Source organism: Pieris napi, chromosome 5, assembly GCF_905475465.1.
Source record: "Pieris napi chromosome 5, ilPieNapi1.2, whole genome shotgun sequence".
Taxonomy (NCBI): Eukaryota; Metazoa; Arthropoda; class Insecta; order Lepidoptera; family Pieridae; genus Pieris; species Pieris napi.
In genome coordinates, this window is record NC_062238.1 from 1476564 (window position 1) to 1498491 (window position 21928).

The window sequence follows — 21928 nt, forward strand, 5'->3', positions numbered from 1 at the left end:
AAAACGTAATTACAATTTCCTTTTGACCTAAGATCACTAAATACATCTCATCTGGCCTTGGCATTTAGTAAATAAATAAACGTAAAGTAATTCTTAGGTTTATATCTTTCGCCGACTTAACAATAAATACAAATGAAATGCATATGCTTTATTATTAAATTAATACAGCTATTATGACTACTAATAACATTTTTCTTTTTTAGAAAAAGAAATCCAAAGTTAAAACTGCTACTTATGACAAAGAAAGTAATTTAAAAAGTCTACATGAACCTTTTGAGGAAGTACCAGAAAATGTTGGTAATATGGCAAAAACTGTCCCAGAAGTATCAGTCCAAGATAATACAATTTTCACTTTAGATAATAATATTGACACTTCCAAATCTTATAATAATATTGAATGTACATCTGAGGGTGCAAGTAATACTTTGGAACATAATGTGACTGAAAATACTGAATTTATTCAAAGTGAAATAAGTACTTGTGCAGAATATAACTGTATTAGTGACACAAAGGAATATAAAGAAGCAGCAGATACTAGTTTAAATGTAATAAAAATAAACAAAACCGAAGATTTAACTTTTAAAGATTTAAATAAAGGTCTACAAAAAATTAAAATACCAGATCTTCAAAATTCATGTGAATTAACAGATCAGAAAGAAGATATAAAACCATCTGCACCAATTTTTAGCTTACCTACACAGGCAAATGTAGAAAAACGTGAAATGCATCATGAGCCTGCAATTATTAAAAAGAAAAAAGCTAAAAGTATTCCTTTAGCAGAGGCCATTAGAATTTTTGGAGGACGGGAAATAGCTGAAGTAAAAGGTTTGAGTGAAAGAGAAGAGGTTGCTGTTGAAACGGGACCTACAAGTGGACCTGACCATCCTCTTGTTGATCTTTTATCTACATTCAGGTATTGTCTTATAAAAATACTTTAAATACATTATGTTTTTGTCATTAAAATACTGCTACTTTAAACTGTTCTGACATTGTATTAATTTTTCTTACAGATCATCCCTATCAGCATTAGAGAAGGAAAGAGTCAATATCAATTGTGGGTATATTGATGAAGAAAAAAGAAGGAGTGTTTTATGGAAAATAGAGAAAAAAAGTATTACAATAACAGAACGGTGTCCCTGTGGTGCAAATGTTGAGCTACATGTATTGTATGATTATGCTGAGTTGCAGAAAGATAGGCTACCAGTTGCAAAGATGAGATTAGAAGGACTGTTGCGGGATGTTCAGGAAACCTATTGCCATCATCAGCATGCTGCTTTGTTGGCTTATTCACAAGTGTGTGTTTTGATTAGTAGTATAAATTATCCAATGGTGCTAAAACCCAATATTGGCTGTAAATTACATCTGTTTCTTTATCTGATTATTTTCTTTGTTGGCAAATAGCCTTCTGTGCCTGATGCATGTCTTCTAAATGCAGGTTTAAGACTACCCACTGAGCTAATACTGTTAGTAATAGTAACACTGTTATGTCTCTGAACATGCACATCAAAATATACTTAGTACTATCCAAATCCTATAAAAAAATCACTTCATATGCAATTGTTTTTTAACCTTTTAACATAATAATATTGGTTTTGGGCATCACCTTGTTTTCATAAAAGGTTTTGGGTTTTGTATATCATACATTATAGACTCATTAATTCTACTATTGAAATATGATAAAATAGTAGTTATAAAAAAAAGAACAGTTTAAAATTGCATGGTGGACATATTTTATAATTATGATATATGAATTTTAATTGTCTAATTCATGACAGTTAAATGTTACATCACCATCAATAAATATTGATATTTCAAGTTAGTATCATCATTAAGTGATTTAATGGTTTTTGTATTACATATAATATTATAAAGTGTCAAATATTCTTCGAAAAAAAACCTTTTTAAAAACAATTAGTTAGGTTACAATATTATTTTCAGATAGACGAATTAATATCAGACACAGTTCAAAGCAATAAGGGTGAAATTCGTGAAGCGTTGTCATTGATACTACAAGCATTACGTCTGAGCGATGGGGCTCCAGTAGCATTTCCTCAAGCACTTGAGCGATGGACTGCAGTATTGGCTGATGCACTGATAGATGAGAGGGATTTGAGGCAGCTACTATTCATTATTCATCATTTGTTCAGGTATTTATTTATTTTAACTTCGTTACATTAAAAGAAAAACAAGTAACATAAATTATTCTGATATGAATATATAATGCCATAGGCGGCCTTATCTCTAACAAGGTATCTGTTCCAGACAACCTTAGTAAGGAAAAAAACTAAAAAGAAATATTTTTAGGGTAAATTGCATAACCAAATAAGAAAAATAAAATTACAAGTAACACTGAAAAATTATAGAACATATTATATATAAGGTGTTACATGTTCCAAGGTCTCATTAAAACTTAATTCTGACAATATCCATTGCTGTGTTGCAAATGGCTATATTTGCAATTTCTTGTGTGAATTACACATCCTAGATTGATCATCTAACTTTTAATTTAGAATGCATGAAATGTTGAAATATTGTATTTGCCTTTAGTGCTGAAATCTTCAATGGCGTTTTAGCAGGCTTTTGCGTCTGTTTTAATTATATTTTTGTTCTGCTTTCTGTTAACCCGAAAATGAAGTACATAATGTATATGTACTTCATTGGTTAAATTTGTCATTGCCATTGCCGGTCACTGTAAAATAGAGACGGTCTAGTAATAGTTTTTTTTAATATTCACAGACAGAGCCGCTCAGTGCAGTGGGCGGGGCGAATCCTACGTGCGCGTGCGAATGATCTAAGTTCTGCAGCGAGGGTTATTGCTATTTTGGATTTATTGCTTACTGGGAACGCCTCGTTGGAAAATGCTTATGAGTGCGTTGAGGGTAAGATTACTCTTTCATCTTGTTTAATATGAATTGATTTCTATGCGTGAAATATATTTCTGGTGTAACTGTCAAACTAAACATTATTTTACACCAGAATTAATTTGCTGTTAAAGTAATGTTATTATTTTATAAATGATTATTTTTTATAATTTACTTCTATCTTAGCTTATGGGATGGGCAATCTCCACAATAGAGAGTTTCATTATAAATGAATCTATACTTGGTTAAAATAAATTATTTATTGGAAAACTCGGTAAGGTAAGACTAAGAGACGTGAGCGCCAAACATAACTTCCTTATGTCAAAAACGAATTGCATTTAACACATGGAGGAGGGGCACTAAGTCTCGTCTCTTAACCTCGAGCGCTGATATATTTGCATCACAAATGATACATTTATTACAATTTTAGACGAGTCTTGGGAGGAGGTGGACGTAAAGGGCGATAGTGGAGCAGTGGGGGAAGGTCGTCTGCGAGAAAGAGATCTAATGATCGTGCTAAACTCTTTACCCCTCAGGGAGATTGTCGCTAGGCTCGCTCTGTTCTCTAGAGCGGTAAGTTTTTTGAAATGTTATTAAAAATATAAAATGTGTGTCATCAAAAATATAATAATTCAATATATATTTCAAGTAAGAATAAAAATTTGTAATTATTTTTAGTATTAAAACGTAGTTCTAGTTTTTAAAAGTGTCTACAATAAGGCTTTGATCAAAGCAAAATGGATGGCTTGGCTTGTTACTTGTTGTTGCTCTTCCTTGGTCAAAGATTTGTCCCTGAGATCGTAGATTAGATTCCTGGAAAGACAATAATTTAATGTAACCTGAATACTAGTATTTCAGTTCAGTACCACTCCATTCGTGAACTAGTGTTTGTATTTAATATGATGTATCTTGTTCTTTGTAAAAATTTGAGAGATAGAAAAAGTCCCTGGACACAATGACAGGGGAGAAGATTATTATTAATTTGCCAAGAAGAACTCATGATGTTAAAATAAAACTAAAGATGTGATTGAAGTTAAAAGTCTAATTCCTCGGTTTTTAAGTTAAAAATTTCTCGCTCAAGCATTACACCATTATTTTTTATCAGGATATAACAGATACCAGTGAATACGAATGGGGTGATTTATCCGGTGGCCATGGGGTGTTAAAGGCCAGTTGTGGCGCGAGAGTATTGCTAGACGTAATATCGCGTGGTGCGCGTACGCATCACGGTTACGTGCGTCTACGTGATAGGTTGCGTACGTTAGCGGCGAGTTTGTTGCACGCACTGGCTGCACTCCATATGCATTCTAGGTGAGTAATTTCAAATCTACAACTGGTCATTGATCTGTGTGACGTCACTTTAAATTTCATCATACACAAGTAAAATAGTGTCTATATGTAATGTATATAGTGTACAGTAACCCCCATATAACGCCGTATGTCCCCCCTATAACGCGGAATTTACTCAAGTAATTATTCTGTAGTGTGAAATTTATAATGATTGGTCAAGTTCATAATTAAGTTTGCGTATCTTTGCACCTGTTTCAATTATGTTTTTAAATTAAACTAAAAAAATAAAATATTTAAATTTAAAAAAAAAACGGTTTTACGTAAATACTCCTACTACGCGATTTCCGAGAACGCGTTCTGGGTATACGGCGTTATAGTTTAGTTTATATTTTAAATAAAGTAAGCCATTAAACTATTGAAATGTTTAAAAAGTCGGTTTAATCACTGACTAAAACTCTTCCCTTTACCAAGAATATGGATTGTTTATACAATTGCAATGAAATTTGCAGTTCATAAAAGTATTTGTATACATACACAGCCTATCGTCACCACTGTTATTACATTTGATTCAATTTTATTTTGAATTCTCATGAATGTTAATATTTGCAAATCACTAACATTATGAGTAATTCTCCAGTCTTTATATTAAAGTCATGATAATTTCAAGAAGTTATTTAAATTACGCGTTATTGTTATTAATATTATTTTCGACTTTCCAGGAGGTATAAAGAGTCACTGGGTGGTCACGAAACGTTTTACTATTGGGTACAGAAAAACGTTACGGAGCGTTACATGGGGGGGGGGGGGTCGTCAATAATCTCCAAAAATTGCGTGACGTAATACTTGAACGCTCCCTAAGCTCTTAACACCGTACCATCATGTTAATTAAACGATTTCCGGACTTGGGTCCTTCAAGAAAAGAGCGTACCGATTCTTAAAAGGCCGGCAACGCACTTGCGAGCAGTCTGGCATTGTGACTACCCATGTATCACTTTACATCAGATGGGTGTGCCTCCTGTTTTATAAAATAATTTCACTAAAAGCACTCTGTTTATTTTCAACTTAATTTTCATCACGCAAATTATATTAAAATAAATGAATTTTGATTTCAAAATATAAATAAATTACCCAGGAATAAGTACACCAAAGAGTTAGAAGATAGAATAGAGTCCGAGTTGGAGGCTTGTTTCTCTATGGGACTGTCAATAATGGGAGAGGAATTGGATAAACTCCCTTCTACTCTGCTCACAGACGACTCAGCTCGGGAATATTGTATGGCGTTTGAAAACTTACATGGTAAGTTTATACAGATAAAAGTTCTTGGCCTCAGATTTGTATTTATTAAATGATCATTAGTCAATCTAATAGGCAAGTAGGTGATCAGCCTCCTGTGCCTGACACACGCCGTCGACTTTTTGGGTTTAAGGCACGCCGGTTTCCTCACGATATTTTCCTTCACCGTTGGAGGGAATGTCAAATGCGCACGTCGGCAGAAAGCCCATTAGTGCTCAGCCAGGTTTCGAAAAAAAAATTGTGTAAAAGTAAAAAACCAAAAACTTGGTTTCTATATATTCTGGTGCCTTTCAGACAAATCACCTCAACGTGTGGAAGCCCTAAACACAATACCAGTAGTGAGTTGTGAGTCGCGGGTGAAAGTGGTTACGCAAGTAGCGATTGATCGACTAGTGGATAACGATTTGGCATCCGCTGTACTGCAGTTTTTGTTCGAGGTAAGATTTAACATAGCAGTGTTTGCGTAGTGGCTTCAGCGTGCGACTCTCATCCTTGAGGTCGTAGGTTCGATCCCCGGCTGTGCACTAGTGGACTTTTTTTCTATGTGCGCATTTAATATTCGCTTGAATAGTGAAGGAAAGCATCGTGAGGAAACCGGCTTGCCTTAGACCCAAACAGTCGACGGCGTGTGTCAGGCAAGGGAGGCTGATCACCTACTTGCTTATTGGATTGACAAATGATCATGAAACAGATACAGAAATCTGAGGCCCAGACCTTAAAAGGTTGTAGCTTCATTGATTTTTTTTAAGATTAAACATAAATCTAGTTGGCCTTGTCAACCATTTTTCCTGTACTTGCGAGGTTTCTGGCAGTGTCTTTGTCCATGGGCGGCGGTACCACTTAACATAAGAGCCTCCTGCCCGTTTGTTTCCGTACTTAAAAAAACGCATCTATAAGAATTTATGCTCTTTGTTATTAAGCTAACCTAACGCTCAATTCGAATTTGGCCGCCATTTTGGATATATAGTGAGATTTAGAAAGCGCGAACCATGACGCCAGTATGTCAAAATTCAATTAATTTTTGACGTTTCTCAATCTTACCATAAGAAACTCTACTGACTCCTAAAAGATAGTGCAATAAAATTTCTTACTAGAATTAATACTGCGCGACTATAGGGAACTAATATCACAGATTATATATATTTCAGACTGGAATCAAACGTAAACCGGCGAATCTGAAATGTTTATGTGACTCTGTGGCTCGGGAAAACATTTCTCGCCTTTTAGATGCTCACCCATATTTATATACGACAGCATTGCATATATTCGCTGATATTTCACAGGGTATGTAATCATTATTATATTATAAAAATTAAAGTTTTTAGTACAATTAATTATTGTCAGGACGAATTTCTACAGTTTGAAGTTCAAAAATCTAAGCAGGTATCATTTAATCATATAGGCAGTATTGTGCTTTAACTTGCAAACGGACGAAGCGAATTAATGGATATTTATGAGGCGTGTGGTGAGGTCAGTGACCTCAGGTGAATAACCGAGACGTTAGAACGCTCGCTTGCCCCCGCTCCCCGCACTTGCATTACGCTAATTATTTAATATGAAACACCTATATTTATCCTTCACACAGCTGGTTCTGAAATCAGCGGCGCGGTTGTTGAGAACTGGCAAATAAAGTTTACGATTGCCATGATTTTCTTCCTTTTTTTTCCCCACCGAAGTTATTTTAGTATAAGAAAAAGAGGCGTTAATTTTATAAACATTAAATGCCCTAAAACGAGCAACAATTCTCATATTTTGCTTATCTATAAATTTTGTTTTTTGACCCCTTCATCGATGATATCAATTTTATTTTTAACATACAGAATACAAAATGAAAAAGAATAACATTTTTTTGTGCTTTGCAAAATAAACCTTATTAGCAAAGGAATATAGTCGCCATTAGAATTTACGAGATTTATTCATTAAAGTGGTAACAAGCAGTTACTATATAACATAAATAAACAACTATAGGATTATAGAACCACCATTTATAAAAATAATTATTTGATTTAATTTCATAACATTTTGTTCGTTCCGCGCGTACGTGCGCGCGCACGCAGATAGCTAACGCGGAACGAACAAAAAGATTTCAGTAAAGTTTTTAATGTAAACATGATTGTCTAATAATAAATATGCGCAATTTATAAGTATTATGTATAAAACGATTATATTTCATATAAAAGTTGAAGTTTGAAGTTTCTGGTTTCAGGTGAGTCCATAGACAGCAATCTGATGAAACATTTGTGCGTCTCAAAATGGCGGCCGAATCTGACAGACTTACAGCAAGTAATCAATGATTGGACCCAAAAATGCCCTCAAATTATTCAATATTTATTACTGGATATGGATTATACGCCTCACAGGTAATCTTTAAATTTTAAAACATGACACATAATTTTTCTTATAAAAATAAAATTGTGGCGCAACAACCATTTTAGGTCTGGGCATCGGATCTGTTTCATGATCATTTGTCAATGTAATAGGCAAGATCAGTCTCCTGCGCCTGACGCACGCCGTAATTTTTAAACTGACGAAGACGACAAAGACAAATAGAGAAATGTAATCGGCTAATTAATGTTCTTACTTTCTTATACTCGTAATTATATTAGCCAATAGAAACACTCAGAACAATACCTGTTATTTATAAGTTTACTAAAGAAAATATGAAAGCATACTAATTATTACGGCCAGAATAAACATAAATAATGTTGAGCGGTTTTTGCAGTACTCCATTAACTTATGGTTAAGTTCATTAGTGCTAGGAGTCCGTGAAAGCTGACTTACCTTCTGAGTAAATATTATGTAACTGGGGTAAATACTGAGAAACTAATTGTGTGTTTACGTAGTATAAACACAACACACAATAAACAAATAAATGTTTAACACACAGTATCAGTGGTGCTACACCATTTTAGATTTGGGCCACAGATTTCGGTATCCGTTTCATGATCATTTGTTTATCTAATAGGCAAGTAGGTGATTAGACCCCTGTGCCTGGCACACGCCGGTGTCTTTTTGGGTCTATTGCAAGAGAGAAATGATCATGTAATGGATATAGAAACCTGAGGTCCAGACCCAAAAAGGTTGTAGCGCCACTGATTTATTTATTTTTTATTATATTTAAATCATAAAAAATTACATTTACTATCACTTTTCTGTTTATTTTTTGGTTCGGTACATCTTTGTTTTGAAAAATATATTGTTTCAGTGGAGTATCTCTGGAAGCCCAACTTTACATTGGATGGTGGGTCTCACAAATCCCAGAGGCCCCGGAGTGGATTTGGGCGCTTCTGAAACTTTTGCGTCTGCACCGCTCCCACTGGGCCCTTCCGCTCGAGGCCCCAGGTCTAGATAAGGCCCCAGATACACTGTCGGAAGTTATGTTTGCGTTACTGGCTACTGATTGGGGACATTGTGTACCACTTGTAAGTATTGTAAATTATTTGGACATGCTTTAAAATATCGGCTATCTATCTTATAGGCCTCCTCCAATTGGCTCCATCGCTCTCTATCTTGAACAATCTTGCAAGAGGGCGACCTCTCTTTCTTTTTCCTCATTACCCTCTTTGTCATTGTATGTCTCTTCTTCATATCAACCTTTTATCGATTTAATTAATATAGTCCAAGATCCCAGGGCCGCCAGACGTCACGTATTTTCTGACGGATGAAATGTGGACGATTGAGTAGTGTTAGTATGTACTATGATCGTATGCCTACCTGCTAGCTTGGTCAAACGGCCAATTTCCAGGTATCAGGTAATCAAGGTACACAAAAACATTACTTACTTCACGTAAATTCTCATGGCTGATTTTTATATATGTTTTCGAGTGTATAGTTAAAAATAAATTGTCAATACTCCCAGACACTTTCCGTCGGCCATATTGCTTAACAGACGCTTTAAGGGTCTCAAAATAATTAGTCAACTTCACGTAAATTCTGACGCTCCATTTTTATATATGTTCATCCGACAACTATTTTAAAAGCTTTGACAAGAAGACAGACCGATCCAAGGGGCCAATCATCCCCTAAACTAAATTTTAATATCTCTGTGAGTGGGAGAGCATTATGTACGCCCATGAGACTGAGTGAGACCGACTGCGCTATTAAGGCCATGAAAATTACTTGAACAGATATTTTATAATTTTTAGAACTTTTGTTGACAAGTAAATTATAGCAACAAAAATAAGAAAAAAAATTGACATATAATAAATAATACTAAAGCTAGCCGACATTTTTTTTTCAATTTATTAATTATAACTAAAATTTTTTTTTTAAAATACCACTTATATTTAAATAGCAGCAATTATTTTAATAAATTATTTATTGGAAATTTGGAAACAAAGTGGAAAAATATTAATTCTTCAATATTTCTTAACAGTGGCTTTTAATCTTCATTATCATCATCGTTGAAATTAGATAATTCATCATCCAGCCAATCTTGAAATTGAATATCTAAATCGTGATCGTCATCATCAGCATTATCCTTATTTTCTTCCTCTGTAAAAAACAAGTTAAACAATGAAGGTCTGAAAAAACTAAAAAGATACAAATAATATGAGAAACGAAAATAATTTACCTGATTGTTCTTCCAGCGACTAACTGACAAATCCCGGTAATTGATCTCCATCGAACCAATGAAAATCATATTTACCATCTTGTAGTGTCCAGCCATTGTTTTCGGGGTTGAAAATATTTATCATCTTCATACATGCATTGTTCCAAAGACTAGCGATATAGCTACCCCGTCGAACCTTTTGCCAAAGCTCACTTTTACAAGGTGGTAAGTTACTGGCATCGAAGTTTCTTAAATTCTTTCGATTGAATTCTTCATTTATATCAGATACCATGTATGTATTAATAAACAACTGTAGTCTGGCAGCATCTACATCAATTATTCCAGGAACGTTGTAAACATCACAGATACATTTTTGTATTATGTTGAATACACGTTCAAGTAATTTTCATGGCTTTAACAGCGCAGTCGGTCTCACTCAGTCTCATGCGCGTACATAATGCTCTCCCACTCACAGAGATATTAAAATTTAGTTTAGGGGATGATTGGCCCCTTGGATCGGTCTGTCTTCTTGTCAAAGCTTTTAAAATAGTTGTCGGATGAACATATATAAAAATGGAGCGTCAGAATTTACGTGAAGTTGACTAATTATTTTGAGACCCTTAAAGCGTCTGTTAAGCAATATGGCCGACGGAAAGTGTCTGGGAGTATTGACAATTTATTTTTAACTATATACTCGAAAACATATATAAAAATCAGCCATGAGAATTTACGTGAAGTAAGTAATGTTTTTGTGTACCTTGATTACCTGATACCTGGAAATTGGCCGTTTGACCAAGCTAGCAGGTAGGCATACGATCATAGTACATACTAACACTACTCAATCGTCCACATTTCATCCGTCAGAAAATACGTGACGTCTGGCGGCCCTGGGATCTTGCTCTAATACTAAGGATTTCAAACAATACTTTTATAATAATTGTGACAGAATTCTCGACCTTGTATTTACTAGATCATCGTGTGTGGTGAGACACTGGTGATGTTTTTAGTGAGTGTAGGCTATATTTATTTTCAAAAATATATAGAAATTGCATAGAACAAGAATAAAGTATTTTTTAATTTTCTTTATTATAGAAGAAAGTTTATTTGCCTGACAATATTAATATCTTTGTAAGAGGCTGGTGCCTATAATAGGCCTATAGAAGGCCTGTGGTACCCACCTGTAATTAAAAAAAAAGGGTGCGTGTACTTATGTACGCGCGTAAGAAGTTATACTTCTTTGGCATTATTAAAAATAGTTTTTGATTGCATGCAAATAATTAATTACAATTAAGTAATCAAAGACTGGAAAAGGAGTCATTATAATCAATAAAGTTCAGTTTACATTTGAAAAAATATTTAAATAAATATTTATTATTATTCTCTTACATTAAGTGTAACATAAATTCTATTATTATTCGAATGTTGTTTTTAAATTATGTCCAATGCCGTAGCATCTTACGTGGGCAACTTCATTCTGTTAATTTTGTGTCACGGTGCGCGCGCATGCTAAAATTTTACTCTCATCAATTTTTCATAACGCGCCTAAAGAAGTATAACTTCAAAAAATATATCTTTACAGGCCTGTGGTCCAGGCGTGGATGCCTTACATCGCTTAGCGGTGTCTCGGCCTGTGGAAGCTCTGCACTGCTTGGGGCAGCTCGTTACTGTGATGGCTTCTTCACCCGAGTCCATCTCCCTTACTCCTAAGTAAGTCACGCAATTTGCTCCAATAATTTAATATTGCTTTGAGTAATTCACGCTTCTCTCGTTACGCCAGTACACTTAGTACTGATAATAAATTCCTTGCAATTTTTCTGATAAGAAATATTAATGAATCACTTACAAATGATTGTTACAAATCGTGGTGGGACACGATGTCGAATGAAATATGGAGTTTGGTGTTAATTTGCCTTTATTTAAAAACAGGGCTACAACCTTTTAGGTCTGGGCCTCAGATTTTTGTATCTGTTTCGTGATCATTTCTTTCTAATATGCAAATAGGATAGTATTGTAATATTCGTCACTGCACCAAAAGTGTAGGGGCGGAACTCGCGAGACGCCAATGAATATTACTAGAAATTTATATGTATAATATTATTGGCGAAGTGGCTATACCTACGTATCTTAGTTAAATACGGTCCCGCACCACAAGAAGCGGGGGGATTAAGAAAATTATTATAAAAAAATAAGCAAGGTGACATTTTTGATACAATTATAATATAAATAACGCCCCTCGTATACTTTAGTTTATTTCCTTTGACATTATTCATACGTAATTTATGAGATGATATTAAATAGTATAAAATAACATTTGTGTTCCAATATCCTCCGAGACAAACTACAATACGAATGAACGCATCTTCTACCGTGTGAACAATAAGAAAATACTCAATTTTTATAAAGAATTTATAATAATACATACTTCAATCCGTTAAAAAAGTGTTTTCTTTAAGAAAATACTCTTTAATCCATACTTTCTTCTTAATTAAAACAATAATAACGAAGGAGGTTCTTTATAAACTGTATCAGGGATATAAATCCTAGTTCAATCTCGGTAGTTCTGTTCTAATGTAAAATCGAAAAGAATGTTTTTTGCCAAAGAAGTTTCACTTCTGACATGTGTGCTTTGTACGCACGCAATTTTTATTTACATAAGTTATGACTTTATTAAATGCACTAAATATTTTTTAATTAATTTTCCAGATTTGCAGAAATCATAACAGTGATCTTAAACTGGCGACCGAATCTCGTTCAACGTGCCTTTGGGCGTGGCGGACAAAATGGCGCCGATCTCTTACAGAATCTCGTTATTCAACAACTTCAAGATAAGTGAGTAGAAAATACATTAAGAAATTTTACTGCTATTATATTGAATTTTGAGCTGCAGCTATGCGTGGTATTATTAATTTATTTAGTCAAGTATCTTCAGCGTTCGACTCTCATCCCTGAGGGCGTAGATATTATCTAACCCGAAGGAAAACCTCAGTCTCAAATCCGAAAATCGGGTATAATATGTGTCAGACAGATGGCAGAACTGGAAGAGGCGCCATTGGATTATTTTATTTATAAGTTTATTTCAAAAATTGTCGTTAACCACATCTGTTCCTGATATAGATAGCTGTAGAATACAATCACTATTAATAATCTATAGTTATATTTTTTAGATTTGTATGTTTATGTTTGTAACGGATGAACTCTAAAAGGCCGGCAACGCATTCGGGAGCCCTCTGGCATTGAGAGTGTCCATGGGCGGCGGTATCACTTAACATCAGGCGAGCCTTCTGCCCCTATAAAAAATAACTGAAAAATCATCAATTACAACAAAAAAAAACCAGCAGTGTAAAGCTGAGACGAACACATCATCAACAAAACTGTCGAAAGATGCGGAACTCATACTTAGCGATAAGAAAATCTGAATCTTAACTTAAGTAACCACTTTGTTAACTTCGGTGAAATTGTATAGATCACTGGAAACCCGTAGTGCGATGCTAACGGCATGGCTACACATGTTATGGACGCCAGCACAAGTGGGTTCGAGTCGTGGAATATTAGATTCTGCCGTACGTTTTACGCAGGACTGGAGGACGCTTGATAATCACGTGTCTATGATATTGCAGGTTAGTTTTAATTATTATTTTAGGGGGAATGATCTATTTAGCTTTCTCTAGAGCTTGTTATAAATTTCGTAATACTGTGTATTCTTGTCCGAAAAATGTATGATTGAAATCAGTATTTATAGGCCGGCAACGCACCCACTAAAAATTGGTGTCTATGAGCTGCCATTACTGCCCTTTTTGGGCGTCCCGGGCTCTTATTATATATTTAAAAAAATCTATCATGTATGTTCTTTAATTAATAAGTAAATGGACATTTCCAATAAAGCTTTTTCGAAGTATACTGTACAACATTATCTACATTATTACCGTTTCTTTAAAACGTAGAGTAAAACAAATTATAATATTATAATAAAAACGAACAATTTGATTTTAAATATTAATTTGGAACATTAAAACACTTATACTAAAATTTTAACAATATGAAAACTACGTTACTCATGGATGTGGAGTGATGCACCCGTCTATTCACGGCGTGGTCTCGAGCGAAAGAGAGTAGAGACAAGTACGATTACGCGAGTCTAAGCGAGAGTACATTAAAATGGCGGATTGTAGCGTGAAGTTAAACATGAATCACTATTGACGAACTTCACTCTTGTGTTTTTCTGCTTACATTATTTATATTTTTTTCTTTGAATTATAGACTGAAAACAGCAAACAGTACATAGATGACGCATTACGTTACTCGACAACCGCGCCGCTTTTGTGCGAGAGCGTACTTCGACGTGCTCATGGTACTGAGCTGCAATCGGGATTGTATGTTCGTCTGCTGGATGTACTGGCGACGCAGAGGGACCAAAAGCAGAGGATACATGTCGATAATGCCATCAAGGTAACACTTAAGAATCCTTACTTGCAGCTTTTACGAGACTTTAAACAACTTATAAACATTTATACACCTGTTGCTTTTATACGAAAAATACACAATTATTATATGTATTCCGCATTTATGGTTAGACAAGCTTTATTTCTTTTACAAGTTTAAGAAAAAAATTATACCAGAACATTTATATATTTTGCGATTTTTACCATGCGTATCACCTCGACGTTCGTCGTTCCGCAACGGAGCGTTTTCAAGGCAGTTTCTGCCGCGCCTTACCACTATGTAGCTTCCTACTAAAGTATTTCCGAAGTGAGTTCCGAAGTATTTATGAGTGAAGCACAACGCAAGTTTTATAATCGCTTTGAAATCCGCCGTTTAAGTGACGCCCCTAGCATTCAGTTACTTAAGTGGGTAGAAAAGTTCAGAGCGACAGGATGTTAACTGAATCATTCAATTCGCCCGCGAAATAGAGCTGTAGGGTCGCGGAGCATCCACGACGATCAGTTAGAAAACATGCTGCATCTTTGAACCTCCACCGTTCAAGTCTTCAACGAATTTTGGCCTTATGCCAACCTTCCACTGCGAGCGGAACGGACCCATTACGGACTCCGCTATACTCGTAACGATGATTTTCATACATTTTCATTTTCATTTCCGTGGGAAACGCGGTCAACTCGCTAACCTCATACGTGACTGTTTCAACTCGGTCTCTCCGCGGCGCGCTAGTCTCCGCTGGTGGAAGCACATGTATGAAAATCATCGATACGAGTATAGCGGAGTCCGTAATGGGTCCGTTCCGTCGCAGTGGAAGGCGGGCATTACACTTTAGATTACGTCCTTGTAAGATCCAAATAATCCAAAAAAATTAACTACTACAGACTACAACCATCTAAAAATTCACATCAAGTGAGAGCCATATTATTTGAAGTCCGCGGCGTGTCTTTGCAAATTCGCTATTCCGCTTTGAAGAGTTTACCGTGATGGAAGACATCTTAAATGTGTAATATTGCGGACATAAATCCACACTAATAAATTATAATTTACTGCAATTATAATATTACAAATACAATTTGTTTTTTTTATATGTATTTAAAGTTTAAAATCGGCGCTGAGACACTATATTATTCTTGAATTTCTTTGGTTTTCAGAAAGTGGGCGGCACAATGTCTTCAGAAGATCTGGTCATACATCGCACAGCTAATACTGTACTAAGTGTCCCATTCTCCCACCCGGCCCATCTGACTTTATGGAGACTGTTCCTCCATCTCTATCTCCAAAGACCACAGTCCAGTCCGTAAGTTGTCTATCGTAGATGTTATGAAATGTTGCAGCGTTTTAATTAATGATGCGTGAGCGTGAGTGACAATTGTGGATTTTGACTTTGACACACAACCCGGATAATATTTATTTATTAGTAATGGTAATTAGGTTTTAGATGCCTAAATTTATGCATTGACTTAATAAGACGTGTTAGAAGATGATGATGGAAAAACTGTTGACAGTGATAAAAACAGAGTTATTATTGTATAATGTTCGGCGTGGCCATTTCCCACGATACAATTATTAATGTGAAGTCGTTGAAACATCAACATTTGGAAGGGAAGGCTAAATTAGTCTCCAAAAAGTTTGATTTGGAAGCTTGGTCGCAAATACGGCTGTAGCTCCCACCTCTAGGCGGGGGCTCCCCAGTCAACGACCAGTCACTTTCCGAGCGGCTTGATCCCTTGAGACATGTGGATTCTCTCGGCACCTTTTACTCGTACCGTGGAGAATGTTCAGAGGAGTTGTTCGGAACCTGTTGTCGACTTATGGACCTTCAAGAAAAGAGCTTACCGATTCTTAAAAGATCGGCATCGCACTTACGTGTTTTCTGGCATTGAGAGTGTCCACCTGTGACGGTAGCACTTAACATCAGGTGAGCCTCCTGCCCGTTTGCCCTGTTATGTGAAAAAAACATGGTATTGCAATGCTCTATTCACTTTCTGGTTCATTTAAAACAGTAGGTACCTGCAATTAAATAGCTACAAAAACTCTTAATTTTTGTATCTCTAGTTTTTCTAGTATACCATTCCTTTCAGGCACGAAACGTCACCGCCAGTTGGTCCACTATTCTTCAGTGGTCTAGTCAAGACGCGTACATTGGCCCAATTAAAGAAACGCCTACAAGAAACGATTACGTATCACCAACAGACAGCCGAATTGAATCATTCTCCAACAGTTGATTCTCCGGAAGAATCGAATACGACGTTCGATAAAAGTCCAACCTCAAGTAATATATTCCCGGAGTTGTCGATTAGCGATATGTTTGAAGAGTCCAGTGATGAATCGAATTCCGATGTAGAAATAGAAGAGAATGTTGAAGTGAGGAGTGGAGGAGACAATATCCTGGTGACATATCATAATGGCGCTGAGAGGTGAGTTAGAGTCACTATTGGCTACTTTGGTGACTACCATTTGCTATATGAATGCCGTAGATAGGTCCTAAGCAGTGTTACTAACTCGAATTTTATCGAGTAGGTAGATACAATTTCAAAAGTTGATAGTTTCCAACCATCTTCAATTCAAAAAGTAGGTAGATCTACCAACTATAATTTAGAGTTTTATATAAAATCCTACCCTCAGATGTGATACCTTTAATTCATTTTTTTTTCGTAAAAAAGGAATCACTTCATCAATTATAGTAAAAAAATGAATATTAACTTAAAAATTGTCAAAATTCAAACATAGTAAGTTCATGAGATCCTTGAAGTTAGTCATTAGTCGAAACTCGCAATAAATAAGCCGAGGTTTCTTATTGGCTGATGTATATCGATATATGTCAACTGTCAAGAACGCAAAAGCGCGCTGTTTTTAACTTATTGTGTGCATAAAAGAAAATTAAACAATATAAAAGTATAATTAAAATTTTTTATAAACAAAAAGATGGTGGATTATCTTTATAAGGTAGTAGATTTGAGAAAAATCCTAAAAGTTGAAAGAGTTGGTAACACTGGTCCTAGGATTGGACTTTGTTGAGCAATAATTGTTTTAAGTTGGTCGGGATCTAGACACCCTTTGTCGCTACTTCTCTTCTCAAGTGTCCATGGGCGACTCTATCACCTAACATCTGATGAGCCTTCTGCCCGTTTGTCCCCTGTTCTATAAAAAAAATAATATTAATTTGATTATTATGTTTTTTAACGAAACAGGACTTCAAACAACCCCACTCAAAATGTTACTTATAATATATGTAAGTCCGGCAACACACTTGCGAGCCTTCTGGCAATGTATGTCCATGGTATCACTAAACATCAGGCAAACATTCATCCCGTTTTCCCCTGTTCTAAAAAAAATTATGTTTTTTATCAAGGAATCAGAAATTCTTTTAAAACTTTTTATTTCTTTGATTAAAGTTCTTACGTTGAACATGGTAGCTATAATATACGGTTTAAATTTCTCGGGTTTTCTTAAATTTTTGCCTTATTTTTTATAGAACAGGGGCCAACGGGCCGGCCTTTTAAGAATTGGATTTTTTATTTGGGAGAGAATATCAGTTAAAGACCGTTTCTTTGTCTTGTATCAGCAATGATTAGAGTTTTTAAAAATTACCTATATATTGTATCAAAATATCAAGTAGTTTGAATATATAACAATGATTTATAATATATAGTATAGAAGATAATAATATCGTTTTTGGGTAGAATGGTTCGTGAATACGTCCGCTGTTTAGAGGAAGGCGATAAAGTGCGGGCGTACCCTCACAACGCGGACATCGCCATATTTATTCCTGAACAGGTAATTCAAGAAATATGCCAAAATATTAAAAAAAAACCTTTGTAATAAAGTAATGAAATCGCTTAAACGAATGGCTACGATGAGTTCTAATTCAGTGTTTCACAAGCTTGTTTGTGCGATACCTGAAATTCTTATGAAATGTAAAATACATAATTTATTATATTAAAAATTGAATTGTTCACTTAAAAAACATAAATTTTAGGTTTTAGGAATAAATCACTAAGAAATTGTTAACGAAACACAATAATTCAATTTTCAAAACATCATGATAAACGTTGAGTTCATTTGCAAATTACCCCTCTTAATAAAATTGCCCCCCTGTACCCCCTCACGTTGTGAAACACCGTTGTAATTATCTCAGTACTTACGCACGTACTTGCCTTCATACTTAAGTAAGGTCCTATGTCCTCTAGGGTGGGACAGTGTACAGCAGTCTTATCGGTCTATTGAAACGCTATGTTTAGCCGTCTAATCAACTTTCTGGTTTTTAAAACTAATAATTAGTTTAAGGAAAATTTTACTCATATTTTATTATTTTGATATAATGAACACTATATTGACCCTAATTTTTGAATATTGTTTTCAGGCATTATCAGCGGCATGGGAAATGTCCCATCCATATAATCTTCCTTCTCCCTCTGTACGTGAAGTGCCCGTCCCACTAACGTACTACGAACAAGCATTGCGTGCTGTACGTAATATAAACGAACGGACTCATGAAAGGTATGAAAGTTTTATTAAAAAAATATATAGTCTTTGATTAACATAACTCATTTAAATAAAACACTATTTTGACCGGATTGACGTTATGTATTATTATAAATTTACAACTATTTACTAATAAAACTAACAAACTATAAACTATATACTGTATAACTAATAAACTATTTTAATTAGAGGACAGCGTGAGCCATTTTTGCCAAAACCTTCCATCTTTTAGTCGATACCAACTCCAGGGAAATAAATACAGATAATGCAACTTTCTCTGCAGCTGTGATACTTCTTGACATTCAACATCTTTTGTCTTCAGTCACCGTGACCACGCACGCTGTAAAGCACGCGAAACGTCGGATAAATTTAAAATTATGTTAAATAGTTGTAAATTTATAATAATACATAACGTCAATCCGGTCAAAATAGTGTTTTAAAAAAATATATCTTTATTAATTTTGCGGGTTAAAATATTTTTTAATATTTCAAACTGTTCGATTTCACGCTTCGATTAATTTAGTAGTATATTAGTTTGAGCGCGATTGCCGCTGTGTGAGTTACAGAATCGCAAGGCTGTTATGAGTGAGGAAACAGTCATGTGCGCGCTAGCCCTTACGAAAGGAAAGATTTTTTGTTGCCATAATATTAAAAAAACAAAAAAAAGGAAAGATTTGAAAAACATTTAACTAAGTTTACCTAATTCGACTGTGTTGTGTAATAGTGTGAAAGTTAGGTTGTGAGTTTGTGGTAGTTGGGTATGCTCATGATGCACGTGATTTAGCGCTATGGATATTCTTAATACTCCTTTTAAGTATATTCCGCGATAGCTTATGCCTAAAGAAATATAATATAAAGTCCCTATCTACTATCTTAATGTCTATTTATTTTAGTCCTTTGGCCTAGCGGTTCGAATCCACATTGGACCCGCTACCTTTTTTTATTGTCCTCCCATCTTCTTATGTTCCTGCCTCTCTTTTGTTTCTCACTTCGTGTACCACTCTTTTACGATTCGTTTCCATTTCAGAAAGAAGAAACGCGTCATAAAATCTCTAGTGGAAAATGTTAACTTTAACGACACACGAGTCGTAATGAAGTTTATTGAAAAACATTTGGTGGAAGTAGAACAGTTTTCTCGGTAAGTTTTTTTGTAAAAATTGTGACTATTACACGAAAGACATTAAAGACATTTTGGAGTTATTATTTATTGGTTTGTATGTTTTTAGCTTTCTTGAAGTCGAGATATTTAAAAAAATGTATTTATAAAATAATTTTACTAAACTAAAGACTTAAAACCCAAATCTTATTAGTTTTTACAGTCATAGACAGATTTTATTTACATATTATATTTATTTTAGCTATGACCTGCTGATACTATAATAGCCCTTTCAATAATAATTAGACTATCCAACACAATGTTTTTTATCTCGAGATATCTTTTTTAAACTGAGGGAAGGGAAGCTCTCCAAACGAAGTTATTTTTCTATTGCACATTTCGCTATAGTTTTCATTTGGCGAAATAATTTTTAAAATCGGTTTAGTAGTTTTAGAGTTTCTCCATTAAAAACAGAAAACAAAAGTCTGATACTTCATCTTACTTTAAAGTATATCGTTTAACCAAACATAATGTTATTTATAGTGAATGGTCAAGCGAGGTTAGTCGTATATCGCAACTGGATGGGCGGTTATGGGAGTTAGTCGGCAAGCTGCGCATACGCAGACCGTTGCCGCCTGTTAAGAAAAGTTGTCCACAAAATTGTACACCGATTACAATACGAATTGCGGTAAGTGAGCATTATAGATATTTCAAGTAGTTTTTAAAACCATTTTTAGGTCTGGGCCTCAGATTTTTGTATTTGTATCATGATTTGTCAATCTAATAGGCAAGTGGGTGGATCAGCCACCTGTGTCTGACACACGCCGTCGACTCTTTGGATCAAAGGCAAGCCAGTTTCCTCACGATGTTTTCCTTCACCGTTCGCGCGAGTATTAAATGCGCACATAGACAGAGAGTCCATTGGTGCAGAGCAGGGATAAGAGTCGCACGCTGCAGCCACTAGGCCAACACTGCTCATATAGTCCAGTTATAGAATAAATTTCTCGTATCTTCAATATATATAAATTACGTGTCCCGTTGTTTGTCCGCTATGGACTCCTAAACTATCGAACCGATATCAATCAAATTTGCACACCGTGTATAGTGTGATCCAACTTAAAAGATGGGATAGCTTAATTTATTTAATTGCAAATTATTTAATTATTATTTGACAGTCACAATTCTAACAGATGGCGCAGTGTTGAAAGTACCAACGTTTCACATAAGCTACAATATAATGGCATAGCCACCAAAAAAGCATGGTGGTCCCCATGACTAGTGTTCTCCTACCGTTTCCCTTGGATAGTCTGCTACTATGTAATATAACAAAAACCTTAGCCACAGCAACGCTTGGCCGAGTCAGCTTGTTATTACATAAAAAAAAGTTAATCCAATAATAATTAAATTTATTGTTCGTTGAGTTGACGACTCATTGGTCTAGTGGTTAGTACCCCTGACTGCGAATCCATGGGTCCCGGGTTCGATCCCCGGCTGAGACGAACATCGATGTGATGAGCATTTCGTGTCGTGCTTAGGTCTTGGGTGTTTAAATATGTATTTATATGTCTATCTATCTATCTATAATATGTATGTATATCCGTTGCCTAGTACCCATAACACAAGCTTCACCAGCTTAGCATGGGACTAGGTCAATTGGTGTGAATTGTCTTAAAAAAAAAAAAAAAAAAAAAAAGTCCCGTTAGGCACTAGTGCCATGTTTCTGAATTTCTGTGTTCTTCACATGAGAAATATAAGTCTGTATGTATTGTGGACTCAGTATCCGCACTTAGACGCTCATTTGGTCCGTGGTACGTAAAGTCCTGGCTAATCCTAGCACCTTCCAGAAACCGTTCATACCCAGGCTGTGCCCAATTGAATTTGTCTTATAAGGTGAAACATCGTGAGGAAATTGGTGGG

The 21928-nt window shown here is 35.3% G+C and overlaps 1 protein-coding gene across 1 annotated transcript in view; it reads left to right on the forward strand.

Moving 5' to 3' along the window:
• The window catches only part of LOC125049697, a 38729-nt gene that overhangs the window by 305 nt on the left and 16496 nt on the right, over positions 1-21928 (forward strand). The window contains exons 2-23 of the mRNA XM_047649119.1: positions 204-913; positions 1011-1293; positions 1939-2147; positions 2737-2879; positions 3292-3434; positions 3967-4172; positions 5284-5447; positions 5739-5881; positions 6593-6728; positions 7651-7804; positions 8650-8866; positions 11576-11703; positions 12700-12825; positions 13460-13613; positions 14254-14442; positions 15582-15727; positions 16512-16847; positions 18114-18207; positions 18794-18930; positions 19670-19673; positions 19809-20053; positions 20555-20699. Of these exons, the coding sequence (XP_047505075.1) occupies positions 204-913; positions 1011-1293; positions 1939-2147; positions 2737-2879; positions 3292-3434; positions 3967-4172; positions 5284-5447; positions 5739-5881; positions 6593-6728; positions 7651-7804; positions 8650-8866; positions 11576-11703; positions 12700-12825; positions 13460-13613; positions 14254-14442; positions 15582-15727; positions 16512-16847; positions 18114-18207; positions 18794-18930; positions 19670-19673; positions 19809-20053; positions 20555-20699 (4212 nt within the window). The remainder of the gene's footprint in view (positions 1-203; positions 914-1010; positions 1294-1938; positions 2148-2736; positions 2880-3291; positions 3435-3966; positions 4173-5283; positions 5448-5738; positions 5882-6592; positions 6729-7650; positions 7805-8649; positions 8867-11575; positions 11704-12699; positions 12826-13459; positions 13614-14253; positions 14443-15581; positions 15728-16511; positions 16848-18113; positions 18208-18793; positions 18931-19669; positions 19674-19808; positions 20054-20554; positions 20700-21928) is intronic.